Here is a 17,386-nt window from a genome sequence, read left to right as displayed (position 1 = left end):
GAAGCATGCTTCACCTGTACATTCCAGGCTGTGTTGTCTAATATAGTGACTGCTCACCACCAATGGCTGCCTAGAGTTTAAATATAATGTTAAAGATTAAAATGCACTAGTCACGTTCTATGTGCTAAGTAGTCACCTAAGGCAACCATCTTAGATAATACAGACACAAAATACTTCCATCCATCTGTAATTCTAGCTACTCAGGAGGCTGAGATCAGAGGCTCATGATCCAAAATTCACGAGGCTCCAAGTAACCACCAGCAAACCACACGTGGCGCTGTGGCTCAAAGTGGTAGAGTGAAGCTCAGGGATAGCACCCAGGCCCTGGGTTCAAGCTCCACAACCAACAAAAACAAAAAAACAAAAAAAACCTTCAAAAAAAAATCCCTGCAGAAAGTTTTATTGGAAAACTCTAATCTAGGCATGACTTTTTAGTGGAGGGAGAGAGAACAGAAAAAACAAGGCCAATCATGGGGGAAATAAAGGACAGAAAATAAGCGAAATAACAATTTGAAGAGGGAAAGAACTTGTTTCTAAGACTTTTTTTCTTTTCTTTCTTTTTTTTTTTTGGGGTCCAGTAGTGGGGCCTGAACTCTGGGCCTTGGCGCTGTCCCTCAGCTCTTCAGCTTAAGGATAGCGTTCTACCACTTGAGCCACAGTGCCACTTCCGGCTTTTTCTTTTTGCTTATGTGGTGCTGAGGAAGTGAACCCAGGGCCTCAAGCATGCAAGACAAGCACTCTACCACTGAGCCACCTTTTATATTAGTATGAGCTTCCTGATTTCTGGAAGCTTGGGCTCTAAATATGACCAGGTTTCCTTGGTCAGTCTGACTGGCATAAACAACAGTAAACTTATCTTCTATATTAACTGAAACAGCCTTGACAACGAGGCTCTCTGATGGTTTTCTGGTCTTCCTCATGTCTCTGTGACTTCAACTGAAGTCACTCTGAACAGGCTCACAGACCCATCTGTCTGCTGGCAGTGGGTGAGTTTTAACAGACCATAGACAATTACCTGTGAGATTGTATTGTGAAGACAACACAAAACAGCCTTATCCCCCACCCTGCCTCTGAAACAAGGGTACTCTCCCCGCCCACCCCCCCCCCCCCCCCCGTCAGGTAAAGAGCACCAGAAACACTACCAATACTTTCCTGCATTATAACCAACCATACTCACACGTCTCTTCACAGAGATTACATTGTGCCTTAGGCAAAATATTTTTAACTTCCTTGATGTTCAATCGATACATCTGCAATGCTCATACCATATCAAAAAGCCGAGTCAAGACAGGCTGAGCCAACTCTTTTACAACACTACTGCCCCCAAGTGCCCCAAGGACTTGTGGGTGTCACTTCAACCAGCCTTCTCTTGCTCATAGGCCTGAAAACCAGATGGCAAAAGTTGAGGACAGTGTGTCTGAGGAGGAGCCTCGTGCAGGGTTATGGAGTCAGCGCTCTGATGGGAACAGCTCTTCTCTACATAGCTGATCTTGGCTGTCTGAGTTGTCACTGTACAGCAGGTAGGACCCCAGACATGGCAGAGGCACGTGTTCAACCCACCCACCCATACAGCTGTTACACTGACACACGATGCTCGCATAAAATAAGCAATGGTGGTTCACCACAGACTAGAAGACGCCACTGTCTCCTGGCAGTTGAGCGCAATTTCTTAGTTCCAAAACACACAGAAGGAAGGGAATCAAGATGTTGAGATCCAATAGAAGATTCTTGTCTCCCTATTCGTTCAAACTGACTTCCTTCTAGTCGTGTGGGTAGACAGCAATTCTCTCTACTGTCTTCTTGGTCTCTACTATCTCTCTGGCCTCAACTGCTCATAGTCCACACAGATGGGGAGTCCTTCACACTAAGGTTCATCCTGGTATTTAAAAGGACAAATAAATGAAACGAGCCTGGAGGTTGGCGTATGGCCTGCTCTTCTCTCCCTAACCAAGCAACTGTGGCTGTGAGTGAACCCAGGCCCAGGACTGACCTGAGATGACCCAGAGGAGTCCAGCAGCTGGGGAAGGGAGTGTTTTCGGCCATCTCGGGAGACCTCCAGCATCCTGGCTCGAGGGTCCCCATTGCGTACCATCAGCTCATTGTATTCTTCAACAGACTCTAGGCGGTGGACACCTCCTGGAGATAAAGAGAGTGGGAAAAGCATGGCTTGGTAAGGAACGGGAAGAATCTTCAGTGCATCCATCCACAGGCATGAACACATGGCATTTATAGCCAAATAGGGAGTTTCAGAAGGCCTGGCATCCGAGAGACCCAATAGGCCATAATCAAACCAAGGTCTGAAGTGATGAATTGTTGCAATTATGAATGTCAAGTTAGAAAGAAATGACGAGACTGGGGAAAGGCAATGCTTATATTCAAGGTTAGATGTAGATGTGGGGAGAAAGTCTACAAACCAGGTTTGCTATGAACTTGAAAATCTGCCGCCAACTCCTGGAGGTATGACCATGACCAGATGAGTAATGACTTTTAAAGAAACTTTTTGTTCAAGTACATTAAAACAACTTAAGAGAAAGTGCACTAATTCTAAGTGTACCAGTGAATGAAAATTTACAGGGTGAACATATCCCTAACCTATTTTCCAATTAAAAAGTACAATATTAATCAGAACCTCACCAACTCTCATTCCATGATGTTGACTTTGGACATCATAAATCAGTTTTGCCTATTTATTGAAGTTTATATAAATGAATATAGGCTAGATTAACATAGGCTAAATTGGGTCTTATATATAATCTCAATGATCTCAGACTGAGACAGATAATGGGAGGATCATGATTTGAGGCCAATTCAGGCAAAATATTACCAAGACCCCTCCATCTAAATTGACAAGACTGTCTGTAATTCCACCTATGTGAGAAGCAGGTAGGTGAATTGTTGTCTACTACTGGCTCCACACAAACATATAAGACCATACTGGAAAGCAAACATCTAAAACCGTATCAGAAAAATAACTAAAGCAGAAAAGGATTGGAGTTGTGACTCAGGTGTTCTACAACCTGTCTAGCAAGTGTAAGACTCTAGTATTGCCCTTGACAAAACATAAACAATATGCGCTTTTTTGAGTGTCTGGCTTCTTGTTCTTAATATTTATTTGTGGGAATCAGTCAAATTATTGTATGCCAATAATTTGCTTCTGCCCCTCTTGTGTAATATTCCATTATATAAATATATTGCGATTTGTTTATCTGTGCTATTCTTGATGGACATTTTGCCTTGTTTGCAGCTTTATATCTAAAACAAATGTCATGCAAACTTTGTTTTAGTAAGGGCCATATAGTATATGCTTTTGGTTTTGAGACCTATGCATGGTTTTTCTTTTCTATTTTCCTTCTTTTTTTTAACGGTTCACTAAAAATGTAAATTCTGGTTTTGGAGGTACGGCTAAGTGGTAGAGTACCTGCTTAGACAGCATCAGACTCTGAGTTCAAGCCTCAGTACCACACCAAAAAAAAATGTAGAAAGTATTTCTAGCTTGTAGGCCACACACATATAGTGTTTGGGCTGCAATTAGCCGACCTCTGACCTAGAATCTATGGTATTAAATATTCTTCTATCTGTCTGCAGCAGGTGCATCTCCGTTGGGAGACACCCGGAGCGGAGGCACTTGCTACCCACGCCTCACCTCTGTAGTGCTGCTCACTAGCATCATGAGTTCTAGTTTCTTTACATTCTCCTCATTCTAGTAGGCTCGTGAGATCTCATTCTGGTTTCGAGAATTTGCATTTTACCAATGACTAATGAGGTGAGGTTACTTTTCATATATTTACTGGCTGTTTTTCTTTTGCAAAATGCTTATTCTGTTCATGTTTGTTCAGGTTTCTGTCATTTTATTATTGGTTCATATATATAATTTTTTGTTGGTTCTGTGGCTTGAACTCAGGGCCTGGGTGCTGTCCCTGAGCTATCTTGCACGAGGCTAGCACACTATGAGCCAGTGCCTGGCTTGGGGTTTTTATTTTTTATTTTTATTTTTTTATTTTTTGAGTCCGGTCGTGGGGCCTGAACTCTGGGTCTGGGCACTGTCTCTCAGCACTTCAGCTCAAGGCTAGCACTCTACCACTTGAGCCACAGCGTCACTTCCGGCTTTTTTCTTTTTGCTTATGTGGTGCTGAGGAATCGAACCCAGAGCCTCATGCATATAAGGCAAGTGCTCTACCACTGAGCCACCTTCCCAGCCCCGGGGGCTTTTATTTTTAATGGATATCTTCCATTACTAAGCCTTGCTGAAATCTATGTAAGTGTTTTCTCCATATCTGTGCCTTACCTTTTTTCAGTGATGGAGGTCCTGGGATTTGAACTCAGGGCCATGTGCTTGCTAGGCAGGCACTCTAACACTGAGCCACACCTCTTCTTCCCTTTTTACTGTCGTGTGTGTGTGTGTGTGTGTGTGTGTGTGTGTGTGTGTGTGTGTGTGTGTGTGTGTGTGTGTGTGTGTGTGTGTGTGTGTGTGTGTGTGTGTGTGTGTGTGTGTGTGTGCATATGCTGGTACTGGAGCTTGAGCTCAGGGTCTCACACTTTTGTTTAGATTTTTCTGCTTAAGGCTGATGCTGTGCCACTTGAGTCACACCTCTACTTCTGGGGTTCTGTAACAGTATCTTGGATTTGTCTGCTTGGGCTGGCATCGAACTACAGTTCTCAGATCTCCGCCTCTTTGGTCCCTAGGATTCTATGCAGGGGCCTCTGGTGCCTGGCTTAATGGTGTTTTTTGATTAGCAAAATGTTCAGTTTCAACCTAGTACAATACAGTCATGTGGCTGAATGACCAGATATATTTTGCAAAAGGCACTGTTAGGGAATTTTCTCTCTGCACTGACACCATAGAGAAGGTACATGAAGCAGGCAACGCAATCACGCGGGAACATAGCTGTACATGGGTACCACTTTGCACTTCTGTGGTTAGTACTTTGGTGTCCTATTTAGCAAGCCTTTTTAGTATAGTTTTGCTTTGTTTTGGTGCTGAGGACCAAGGCAAGGCCCTGGCGATGGCTGGGAAAGTGCTCTACTGCTAACTGGTATCTTGAACTCCCAGTCTTCTTTTTTTTTTTTGGTCATGGGGCTTGAACTCTGGGCCTGGGCACTGTCCCTCAGCTCTTCAGCTCAAGGCAAGCACTCTACCACTTGAGCCACAGCACCACTTCTGGTTTTCTGGTGGTTTACTGGAGATAATAGTCTCATTTACTTTCCTGCCCAGGCTGGCTTTGAACCTTGATCCTAAGATCTCAGCCTCCTGAGTAGCTAGAATGACAGGTGTGAGCCCCTGGTGCCTGGCTTCTAGTCATGATTTTTAATGGCACCTTTAGCAATCCCTTATACTGTACACTGTTTAAAAGTAAGAATTTAGGGCTGGGAAGGTGGCTCAGTGGTAGAGCGCTTGCCTTGCATGCATGAGGCCCTGGGTTCCATTCCTCAGCACCACATAAGCAGAAAAAATAAAAAAGTCGGAAGTGGTGCTGTGGCTCAAGTGGTAGAGCACTAGCCTTGAGCTGAAGAGCTGAGGGACAGCGCCCAGGCCCAGAGTTCAGGCCCCACAACCAGACCGCCCCCAAAAAATAAAAAAAAAATAAAAATAAAATAAGAATTTAAAAGATTTTACTCTTAAATGACGGCTCAGTTACATGAGTATAGCTATAATGCCACTATGATGTTTTATATGCTATGAATATTGTGCATAAGTTGCTTGAATATCTAGATATACATATAGATCTGTGTAATGATTCATTTGATAACTGGAATTTTAATCTACCTAGAAAAATTTTTAAAAGTGTTTCATGGAATAAGATGAGATAGCTGTACTTTTTAAAAGAATATGTGGGGGCTGGGAAGGTGGCTCAGTGGTAGAGAGCTTGCCTTGCATTCCTGAGGCCCTGGGTTCGATTCCTCAGCACCACATAAGCAAAAAGAAAAAAGCCGGAAGTGGCGTTGTGGCTCAAGTGGTAGAGCACTAGCCTTGAGCTGAAGAGCTGAGGGACAGCACCCAGGCCCAGAGTTCAGGTCCCATGACTGGACCCAAAAAAGTAAAAAATAAAAGAATATGTGGATGTGTTTTTAATAGTGATGCAAATACAGTTCTGCCATTACAGGCTTATCTTTTCAAAAGCTTAATAGTAACTTTGGGAAGTAGATTTTCAAATATCTGAAGTCTTGTTGCCAGCAAGACAACAATTTGCATTTAAAAAGATCATACGCCTAAGGGATTAACACAGATAAAACCAAAGTATCATAACTAAAGGAGAACCCTGCTGTAAGGAAAGTAAGAAAGACTTGGGTTAGATTATCAGAAAAATACTGCATGGAATGGCAGATGACATTGCTCTTGTCAGTTTTGGAGCCAGGCTGGGCAAAGCCCTGTGGAAATGGCTGGAATCTCTTAACAGACACTTAAAAAAAATAATTCCTGACTTAATAATTCATGACCAGATTAATCTCTCTCGGTGTGCTTACTCATCTGAAAAAGGATTTATTAGAAGAAAATCCCTCCTGAGCTGACAGGGAGGTAGCTGCCACAAACAGGGAGCCCACATGTATGTAGATAACACCCTGATGCCGAGTACCAGAGCGACTCATTTTAAGAAATTATGAAATCAACATCCGGGTTTTACAGGGTGGACAAATGAAGAGCTGATTCCATGAAAACCTCCTATGCAAATGTCTTTAGAGCAAACACATTCTACAGCACCAGATCAAGACCCAATCCCTTAAGCCTCTTTAACACGTCTCCAGTCTAGATTCCTAGTCTTATCTCTCCCTTCCTCTGCTCTCTGAATCCTGTCTATCCTGATGGCTGTCAAAAGGATTTGTCATTTCCCCTGCTCCTCAACCCCTGCTCCATTCATAAATATCATGTGAAGGTTTACCCAACCTTGCCTGAGCCACCCGTGTCTCTCCCCCAGTACTCTGACAAGCTTTGCTAGATCAAATCATTCTGGCTGTCAGATTATATTGTTCTGCAAATAGTGGAAGAGGAAAAAAAAAATACCACGAGTTTCTGAAAACTAATTATCTTCCCTTTTCATTGTCCCCCAAATCTAGATTAGTTTTTATTCCAAGTCTAGACCATTGCTCCTCCCTCCCCCCAGAAGCTTCGTTGTTCTTGCTTCTTCTGCTATGGTCCTCTGGGCACAAGCAGGCCAGGCTCTCAGCCCTGCTTACCTGTGTGGGGCTTATTGGTTGTGTTTGTGTGTGCTGGAAACACAGCTTCTGGAGAAGGCCTTCGTAAAGGCCTAAACCTTTGCAAACATTTCCCCTCTAGAGCAGGAAAAAGGCAAGAACAATATGGATGCAATGCAACCCATGATGGTGACGATCATAGAACACTGATGACTGCAGCCACCAAGAGGCGGGGAGGACTCTGGAACAGCCAGTGCATTTGCTAGCCTTAAAGTTCCAATAGTACATTGTATATAGCCGCCCCTTGTTTACTGGCAGAATAAATGTATAATTCTCCCTTTCCCTTGAACTTGCCGGTTCTGGACTCACTGTATGGACAGAATGAGCAAACCACATCTGATCGGTTCTCATCCGAATCTAGGAAGTACCAGGAGAGGGAAGAGAAGTGTTCCCCAGATCCCTGTGAGGTGAAAGGTGGGAAAAACCCTGAGAGTCTTTTTCCTGGCTCGGACAGAGTGACCTTTGGGATTTCCTTAAGTTCTCTGCTCTCATCCATAAAATAAGGAATGTGGCCATACTCGTTCCAAAGGTCCTGGATTTCCTCAGAGCTCTGTGAGTCTCTCTTGGAACCATTAATAATGTGGTGATCAGCTCTGACAAGACAGCTGACCTCTATACCAGCGTGACACCCACACCCCCACTGGCATGTTCCTTGGGGCTGGAGAAGCGTTGGTGATTGTCTGCCGGTAAGAACCTTCATGACTTCTCACTTGTCTCAGTCATCATTAGTGCTCTTTGTAACAAATCCATCTTCAATCATTCATTCTGCCTAATTCTGTGACTTGCAAATAGGAAACAGTTCATCTTATCACTTGGTTTGAAAAGCCAGGCTGGAGGTGTGACTAAAGCTGGTGAGGCACCAGCTAAGAGCAAGATCATCCAGCTGAGAGCAAACCCAGGGGGTTGCAAGGTCCTGAGTTCAAATCCTGGTATCAGATGCATTTGGTGATGTATTTGATGATGCACTGCCCGCTACCTGAGAAGAAGTCTGGACACTCAATGAAAGAGATGTTTTTGGCTGGCAGTCAAGTCACCGCCTACCCTACCAATTTGGGTGTTTTTATGGATAGTAGCATGCTATGCATTGTGATAGATGGACTGTTCCATAGAGGGTCACCGGAAGCCCTGTTATAATAAATGAACCAAGCATTCAGAGCATTTAAGTTTCTGCTTAAACCTACACAGATGGCCACATGCGCTTTGCTATGGTTCCAATAAAAATATTCATTAGGCAGGTAGTCTTTAAGGGAGTTGTTATGCCACAGGTAAGCATCATGGAGGGAGAGACAATTTTGAGATTTTTAAGGGAAAAGAAAGGCTCATCTTGCCTGGGATGGCAGGAATACCTGTAATCCAGCACTCAGGAGGCTGAAGTAGGATGGCAAGTTCAAGAGCAGTCTGGACTCTTACATATCAAGTCAATGTCTTCACTTACCTGAAAGGCGACTCTTGAGCTTCACCTTACTGTTGTTCTGTTTGGGGCTTTCTGAGCTCTCCTTGGATTCTTCCTGGGGTTCCTCCATCCCGGGTATCTGAAAGGCGGAGGGCACAGAGCTGGTGAGAGGCTGGTCCATGCCGATGCTTGTGCTACCCTCTGCAAGAGGTTAGCTCAGTGAGGCTGGAGGCGCAGCCACACAGGTGTCATGTGAGGAGAAAAAGGTTCAGAGGCTCCTAGCCCAGCCCTGCAGATAACCTGCCTGGACAGCACCTCCTCCCCAGCACATCCCCCACGCAGCCAGGACCATGAAGCTTCCAAACTGGAAAGGACCCCTGGGCTCCTTCCTCTCTCACGACATAGGAGGAACCTTGTCGAGTTCGCCCTCAGGAGTTAATGGCAGAGCCGCAGCTAGAGGCCAGGTCTACCAGCTAGTGGCTCAGGGCTTTGGCTACAATGCAACAAATATGAACTAATCAAACCCAATTCTACAGTTCCTAAAATACAGCCAAACTTGGATTTTTGTGGCAAATAACTACAGGCATGCGTTGCTTAATGATTGGAATATGTTCTGGGAAGTGCAGTGTGAGGCAATTCTGTCACTGTGCAACTTCATAAGGGATTCAGTCAGGCCCTGGCTGGTCTAGGCCAGTGATCCTGCAAAGTCTTGGGATCGAACCAGAGAGGAGATGAACTTGAGATATCTGAGGCTGCCACCACCACGTTGTGTTTTGGGAACATTCAAACTTAATGCAAATCTCTGTCCTTCAATTGTTTATTTTCCCTTTGTTTAATTTTTGATGGTACTGGGATCTGAACCCAGGACCTTGAGTGTGAGAGTCAGGAGCTTTCCCAATTGAGTAATCCCCCAGCCATCAATTATTTTCTTATTGGCATATATTAATCTTAAAAAGGGATTTCATTGTGATATTTGCATACAACCACAGAATGTGCTTTGGTCAAACTCACTGCTCCCTTGCTTCCTTATCTGCTCTCTCCCTTTGCAAACGATTTTTAATGAATTTCATTTATTCTATTTTCATATATGCATATAAAGTACTTCAATCATGTTCACTCTCTGAATTCTCTCCTTCCCCCTTGTTCCCACCTCTCGATGGTCCCTGTTTTTTTTTAAACAAATAGAATTTAAAAATAATTTTTTAAAAGTCATTCGAAGGAGTTTCAATTCAACCTGTCGGTTTTGCCCATGTTATATTCTTCACACTCATTTTTTTAAAGGTCTAGATTTTGCATATGTGAGAGAACATGGCATTCAGGACATACTGTTTTGCAGTGAATGTTTTAAAATAAGGAATACAGCCTAAAACAATAATTAAAAAGTATAGTAAGAATCTAAACCAGTCGCACCGTTATTTATTGGCTCTTCTGTCTTGTATGTAACTGTAGTGTGTGTGTGTGTGTATGCATGTATATGATTGCTGGTGCAGGTTTATTTATACCAGTATCAACACTCATGGGTAATTGATTTCACTAAGATGTCACTAGGCAACAGGAATTTTCAATCCTCATTATTATCTTATGGGCCCACCATTGTCAATGTCATCTGTCAACGACAACATTGTCAACAACAATTGACAAGGGTCTGAACAGCCTTCATTCAGCCTGGTATTCTGTGTGTTGCACTCCTGAATAGCAATTAAGCACCGAGCATCGTCAAGGTTCTGTGGAGGTGCAGTCGTATCTATAGACACACAAGCTGTGTGTCTATAGAATCAGACCCCAGAGACAGCCCCATGGCTCATGTCCTCATCCTGAAAAAGCCAAACATGCTCAAAACTACAATGTTTAGATTATAAACAGAAACTTACATGTTTGGAAAGTGTTCGTTAAACTTTAGTGTTTGTTTGTATGTGTGTGGGGGGTACCAAACTTTGAGACACAACAAACAATGTATTTCCTCTTTCAAGATTTCAGAGGGAAAAAAGCCTTACATTAAAATAGATAAGACTTATGTTATAGAACATACAAACATTTAAAAAAGACATGAGTTATCCTTTGATAGTAATCATCTGTTGAAAATTCAAGCAATCATGTTATAAAAGAAAATCCCACCTGATTTTAACAGGTGACAAAAAATTATTCATTGTGTATCAAATACAGTTCGTAACAATGCATAAGAAAGTAAAATGATCCTCTAGTAACTCTTCTCTTATGAGGTAATTTATAGCATACATGCCATTGAGAAGCATCTCTTTTCTTCCTTGAATTCAAATGTTTCCAGATAAGGCAAAGGATGAAAGGTCTGAGAATGGGGGAAATGCAGGTCACTTTAAGGAAGGCGCAACTGGGAAAAGAAATTCTGACACATGAAACGATGATAACGTATCTTTACTGCATTCAGATTTTAATGTCCACGTTGAAGGAAAAGTAAGAATGGAATCCTGAAGATAGTTTTAGAGATTCTCCAGGGATATCTTTCCTGAGACCAAGGCAAGCCCAGAGAATACGAGCTGTTTTTGAGGCATGTCAGATATCGGTGCCAACCTGGGGACGCGCAAACAGGAGTAAGGCAGGATGTCTGCTTTGCTTGCTTGAAAAACTTTACAGAACAAGCTGTCTCCAGACTGTAAACAGCGATTACCGGAGGCTGAGGAAAGCGCCTGGTGGTCATACCACCTGGTCATACCACCTGGCCTGCTAGGCTGCCAACTTTCAGATAAAGGTATTCCCTGGCTTGAATGCCATTACCTCTCCTGGTGCCCATTAAATGAGCCGTTTATTACACAGTGGCCAAGGATGATCCCATCAGACATAGTCTGTCTGAGATGTTCATATCTGGGGAGGAACTCCGATCTTGCCTCCTGTCTCTATTTATGGAGTACTCATTACCCCGTCTTTATAACACAGCTCTTATTAATCCCTCAGGGCACCAAAGAATAAAATGAAACTTGATTTCTCTGATCTACAAAATGCTAGTATGGGGGCTGGGAAGGTGGCTCAGTGGTAGAGCGCTTGCCTTGCATGCCTGAGGCCCTGGGTTCGATTCCTCAGCACCACATAAGCAAAAAGAAAAAAGCCGGAAGTGGCACTGTGGCTCAAGTGGTAGAGCATTAACCTTTAGCTGAAGAGCTGAGGGACCGCGCCCAGGCCCAGAGTTCAGGACCCACGACCAGACCCGCCCCCTCCCCTCCCAAAATGCTAGTATGTGTTCCAGTACTGGGGTCTGAATGCTGTCCCCTTAAGAGTTTTTTCTCAAAGCTAGTGCTTTACCACTTGAGACACACAGCTCCACTTATAGCTTTATGCTAGTTAATTGGAGATAAGAGCCAGGCACTGTTGGCTCACGCCTGTAATCCTAGCTACTTAGGAGGCTGATATCTGAGGATCACAGTTCAAAGTCAGTCAGGGAAGGAAAGTCTGTGAGTCTAATATCTCCAATTAACCTCCAGAAAAACCAGAAGTAGTGCTATGGCTCAAAGTGGTAACGTACTAGTTTTGAGCAAAAAGAGCTCAGGGACAGTGTCCAAGACCTGAGTTCAAGCCCCATAGTCCCATAACTGACAGAGAGGTGGGGGGAGGGAAGAGGGAGGGGAGAGAGAGAGAGAGAGAGAGAGAGAGAGAGAGAGAGAGAGAGAGAGAGAGAGAGCGAGCGAGAGAGTGAGAGAGAGAGAGAGAGAGAGAGAGAGAGAGAGAAAGAGAGAGAGGAGATCCACTGACTTTGTGATCCTCAGATGTCAGCCTCTCAAGTAGCTAGGATTAAGACGAGCCATTGGCATGGCACCTGGCAAAGAAATCTCAGGAAAGGGCGAGGTTATAATTTAACCTCATAACTAGACTAGTAAGAATGAACCTAGTGAGTTATCTTAAGGTAGTGAAAAGGGCACATAGAGGAGATTAACATGGGAGTGACATCTTCTATCAAAACCTACTAAAAGAGCTAAAGTAGGTATCTTAGTCCATTTTATGTTGCCCTAACAGACTTCCACAGACTGGGTCATTAATAAAAGCAATTAATCTCTCACAATTCTGGAGGTTGAGAAGTCCGGCTTTTGGTGGGAGCCCTATTGCTGCATTATTCCCTGGCAGAAGACGGAAGGGCAAGAAACCCAGACAGAGTGTGAGAACAAAAAGGCCAAACTTGCCAGCTTGCTCTTGCAATACATAATCGATTCCCACAAGGACAGAGTTAATACTAATCACCTTTTACAGCCTCATCTCCCAACTCTATTGGATTTGGGATTCAGTTTCCCACACATGAATTTATTCAAACCATAGCAAGAGAATTCTGAATGTAAAGGCGACGATTTCCTCTTGAGCCAAACTGGTTTGCTGAGCAGTCAGGAGGCTTGCAAGCCAACAAGCAGGAAGTGGGTGGCTTGGACACATTAGTTCCAGATTATAACAGGAAAGAGCAGCATACTGAGTGTAACTGTGGTTATAACGAGCCTTTCTTTAGTCTTACACTATTGTCTGAGAATGGCTATGCTCTGAGAACCCCTTTGCTGTGTGCACTTTCCCCCCATGCACAGAACAAATGGAACTGTGTGAAAATACCATCTAGTTATTCTAAAATGAACATTCCAGAAAGTTCTCCTGGGAGACCAGTGAAGCAGATGATATGTTCTATTATTCACAAGCAGCTTCTAGTTCATGTGTCATAAAACAATGGCAGGATACCCTTAGAATCTAACCAAGTTGCCAATTTCCATGTTCAAGTTGGTCCTTGCCATGTTTCTCTGTGTTTGTATCCTGTGAAATTCTCTCTCAATAAAGCAGCAGCTTTAGCTTCTGGTTTTGCAGAGTGGCTAAGTATCCAGGGCACAAATCCTGGTGGTACCATATTATTCACAACATAAGCACAGGAGGTACCCTGCTAAGCTTCAATGTCCTCATCAGCAATAAGGATCTGTCCTTAAGAATGAAATCATAGCCAGGCGCAGGTAGCTCACGCCTGAAATCCTAGCTACTTGGGAGGCTGAGATCTGAGGATCACGGTTCAAAGCCAGCCTGGGCAGGAAAGTCCGTGACACTCTTATCTCTAATAAACCACCAGAAAACTGGAAGTGGTGCTGGCTCAAGTGGTAGAGCCCTAGCCTTGAGCTGAAGAGCGAGGGACAGCGGCCAGGCCCAGAGTTCAAGCCTCATGCCCCCCCTCCTGCCCGTCCCCCCCCCAAAGAAATAATATTGGTTCCTGATTAATTGTGGCATATTTCCTTTGGGAAACCACATAAATGAGACCAGGAATTGATTTTTTTTTAAAGTAGACATCCTCCCATCCAATGGAAAATGGAAGAGTAGCCATTCAGGAGAACAGTCAGGCAGTCAAATGTGTGGGGACAGATCTGATTTATGTTGAGTTCTAAATAAGATGAGAGAAAGTGTAACAACACCCCAGATGAACTTGCCAGAGAACTTCTCAAGGCTCAGAAGCTGCCCACAGAGGACCTCTAGAAGTAGACATGAAGGGAAGGCTGGGCAGGGGATAAGAAGCAGCTGAGAATTAAAATGGATTCACAAGTATTGGTGGTAGTTTGATTCTGAAGGTGTTTCCTAGAGATGTAGTATAATCTAGACAAACCTTGGCATATCCAGTCATCTGGAGAGTTTTTGTTAAAGCACAGAGAAGACCAAATTGTGGAGGAAGAACAGAGCTGGACTCTGGAATTTATGGCTTTCCTGGGACAAAGGGAAGTACTGGACAAAGTGAAGACACAGGCTGGGCTGCACCTCCCCTAGTACTTCCTGCCCTCCCAAGTTCACCTTAAGAGACAGAGAATGGGAACACACACAGAAGCTTCTCAGTTGCCTTGACTAGATTATCAAGCAAAAACAAACAAACAAAAACAGGATTACTCTCATGTGGATAATAATTTAGAATCTAGAATGTATATATTTTAATATTTGGAACATAATATTTTAAGGCCTGGTGTGGTAGCTTGAGTAGTTTGAGGCCAGTATGGGCAAAACGTTAATGTGACCACCATCTCAACCAATTAAAAACCAGGCATGTTGGTATACCCCTGTGATTCCAGTTCTCTTAAGTAGGGAAACTGACCCTGACAAAAATTTGAGATTCTACCTGGAAACTAAAGAAAAAAAAAAACAAAGAGGGCTGCAAGTGGTAGATTGCCTGTGCATTCAATTTCAGCACCACTACCAATAACAACTAACAAGAGCAGTAAGAAAGAAAAAATACATGTGCATTTTACTCAGTAGTTAAGGAAACCTGTTTGACTTAATACATGAAGTAGAGGCAGAGTGTACAGCATGCATTGTGCCCATAATATATGAACAGAGCAGTGGTGTCCAAGGCTGAGCTTTCCTTATGTAAAGCAGAAGTAATTGTATGTGGCATGTATGTATATGTATATGCATGTACATACATATCTATTTATTTGGTGGTATTAGAGTTAGAACGCAGGGCCTTACGCTTGCTAGGCTGGTGTGACACTGCTGATCCACACCTCCAGCCTGGTGTTTTGATAGTTATTTTTAGAACAGGGTCTCATTTTACGTCAAGTGTCTCCATCAGTCTGCGAGTAACTTTCTCCCTGTTCTTGCTGGGATCACAGGTGTCTACCACCATATCTAGATTTCTGTCCATGAAGATGGAATCTCGTGGTCTTTTCTGCCTGGTCTACCCTAGCACTGTGATCCTCTTTTTTTTTTTTTTTTGGTCCGGTTGTGGGGCCTGAACTCTGGGCCTGGGCTCTGTCCCTCAGCTCTTTAGCTCAAGGCTAGCGCTCTACCACTTGAGCTACAGCACCACTTCCGGTTTTTTTCTTTTTGCTTATGTGGTGCCTAGGAGTCGAACCCAGGGCCTCAGGCATGCAAGGCAAGCGCTCTACCACTGAGCCACCTTCCCAGCCCCTGTGATCCTCTTAATCTCAGCTTTCTACAGAGTTTGGGATGGCAGCCATGCACCACTGTGCCCAACTATGGCTTGAGAGCTGCTGTTACCAACTCTCCTGTCTGGGCTGGCCTTCAATTGCATTGCTCCTATTTGTAGTCTCTCAGGTAGCTAAAATTACAGGCCTGAGCCACAGGGCCTAGCTAGAGATTTTCTTTTTCTTTTTGGTCAGTTGTGGGCCTTGAACTCAAGGCCTGGGCACTGTCCCTGAGCTGTTTTGCTCAAGCCTAACATTCTACCACTTTGAGCCACAGCTCCACTTACACTTTTCTAGTGATTATTGGGTAGAAGACCAGGCTTTTCTGCCTGGTCTGGCTCTTGAATTGTGATACTTAGATCTCAGCCTCTTGAGTAGCAAGGATTATAGGCATGAGCCACCAGGTCTTGGCTAGAGAAGTGAGTGATTTTAAAGCTGCACATGGAGCACAGCGAGAGGTTCTGGATTAGCTATATTAAAAAGTGCTCGGGAGGCACAGACAGACTTCAAGATGAGTGGTGGGGAAAACCAGAAAGAGAAGAGAAAAGCCTACATGTACTTTAAAGGATGCGATTATTAATATTGCTCTGAAGGTGGCTAGAGAAATGTATCAAATTAGACCTCGAAAGGAGTTAAACACAGGAAATACCAGGATAAACCAGAGGAAGCTTATAGAGAAAAACATGGAGCCTAGAGGCAGAGACGTTGGTGGACCAGCTATTTTCTAGGTGGAATTGGCTAGCTATGAGCTGGTGGTGATGGCTAAGACACATTTGAACAACCAGTAAAAGGCTGATTGATTCCATCCCTTTCACAATGACAGACTCTATCTGCAAGAAACTAGGTGATTAATAACTGAGGGGGAAAAACCCAAATCCTCTGAGTCAGAAAGCAAAGGAACCCAAGAAATTGTTTAAAAGCCAAATTCCAGCAAGCAAGGCTATGAAAAGAGAAAAGAACCCAATTTATGCAGCAGGTGAAAAAGAAATTCAAGTGAGTTTTCCCCAAAGGTGAAGGATAGAAAACACGAGAGGCATATCCAATTACTGGGCAAAAATATGTAGCAGAAAGCAATGCTGCTTGACCCTCACAACACTTAAAACCTGAGGGGGAAATTCACCTCAAGGAGCAGGTGGCAGAGGTATTAGTCTCTTCCAGCTCATTAGGGGCAGAGGCCCATCAGGCACAGACTCAGCAAATCTGGCTCTCCAATCTGCACAGGGTGTTCTCCCAGTTGAGCAGGAGGGGAGGGGAGATGCCTTTCTCCTGTTGCAGCAATTCTATACCCAGAAGCAGGAGAAATGTCTGGCCTTGCATTGAAAACTCCTGCTCCGAAGGACGTAGAATCACAGGCACAATTTACACTAAATGCAGTACACCATGAGCCCTCTACATTGGTCTCAAGGTATAAAATGCAAATCAAGAAGATTTTCACTGTCAACCTCTCTATGCTTGATTTACCCAATCTCTCCGCTATAACCAATTGAGAGATAATTCTCCGTGAGTCTTTTCCATTTCTGTGTGGCTTGCAGACATTGCATCAGCTTGTTTTATTCTGGGCTTTTTGTCTTTTCAAGGGTGATTGTAGAGTGAACAGCCTTGAAAGTTAGACATAGTGTCCTAGGAGGAAGGCGTGGGAATGTTTACTATTCAGTGATGTCTCTCTCTGGAGCTAAGATTAGTCAAGTTGCTTCTAGTTCACTTGGAAAGATTTCAGGAGCCTCTGCTCAGGGTTCCTCACCTATGATACACGTCCAGGGCATGTGGAGCTCCCTGAGTCCTTCCGTCCACTCCTTTGTACGTGTGGGAGGAGGATGATAGGAAGGTGGAGCTTAGAACTGGGAACTGGAATTGAGTCTGAAACTGCCATTAGAGAAAGCCAAAGGCAGATGCTGAGCCATGAGTAATAAAGTCA

The 17,386-nt window shown here is 43.8% G+C and overlaps 1 protein-coding gene across 8 annotated transcripts in view; it reads right to left on the bottom strand.

The window, feature by feature from the left end:
- Pdzd2 (PDZ domain containing 2) overlaps positions 1-17,386 on the bottom strand; it is a 362,844-nt gene that overhangs the window by 54,214 nt on the left and 291,244 nt on the right. For all 8 annotated transcript variants that reach the window (XM_070040968.1, XM_070040972.1, XM_070040973.1 and 5 more), the window contains 2 exons: positions 8,624-8,720; positions 1,991-2,136 (listed from right to left, as the gene is read on the bottom strand). In XM_070040968.1, the coding sequence (XP_069897069.1) occupies positions 1,991-2,136; positions 8,624-8,720 (243 nt within the window). The remainder of the gene's footprint in view (positions 1-1,990; positions 2,137-8,623; positions 8,721-17,386) is intronic.

The sequence above is a fragment of the Dipodomys merriami genome, unplaced genomic scaffold, assembly GCF_024711535.1.
Source record: "Dipodomys merriami isolate MVZ:Mamm:240054 unplaced genomic scaffold, mDipMer1.0.p SCAF_30, whole genome shotgun sequence".
In the NCBI taxonomy this organism is placed as follows: domain Eukaryota; kingdom Metazoa; phylum Chordata; class Mammalia; order Rodentia; family Heteromyidae; genus Dipodomys; species Dipodomys merriami.
Note: the sequence above shows the minus strand (reverse complement) of the source record. Positions and strands in the feature narration are given on the sequence as shown.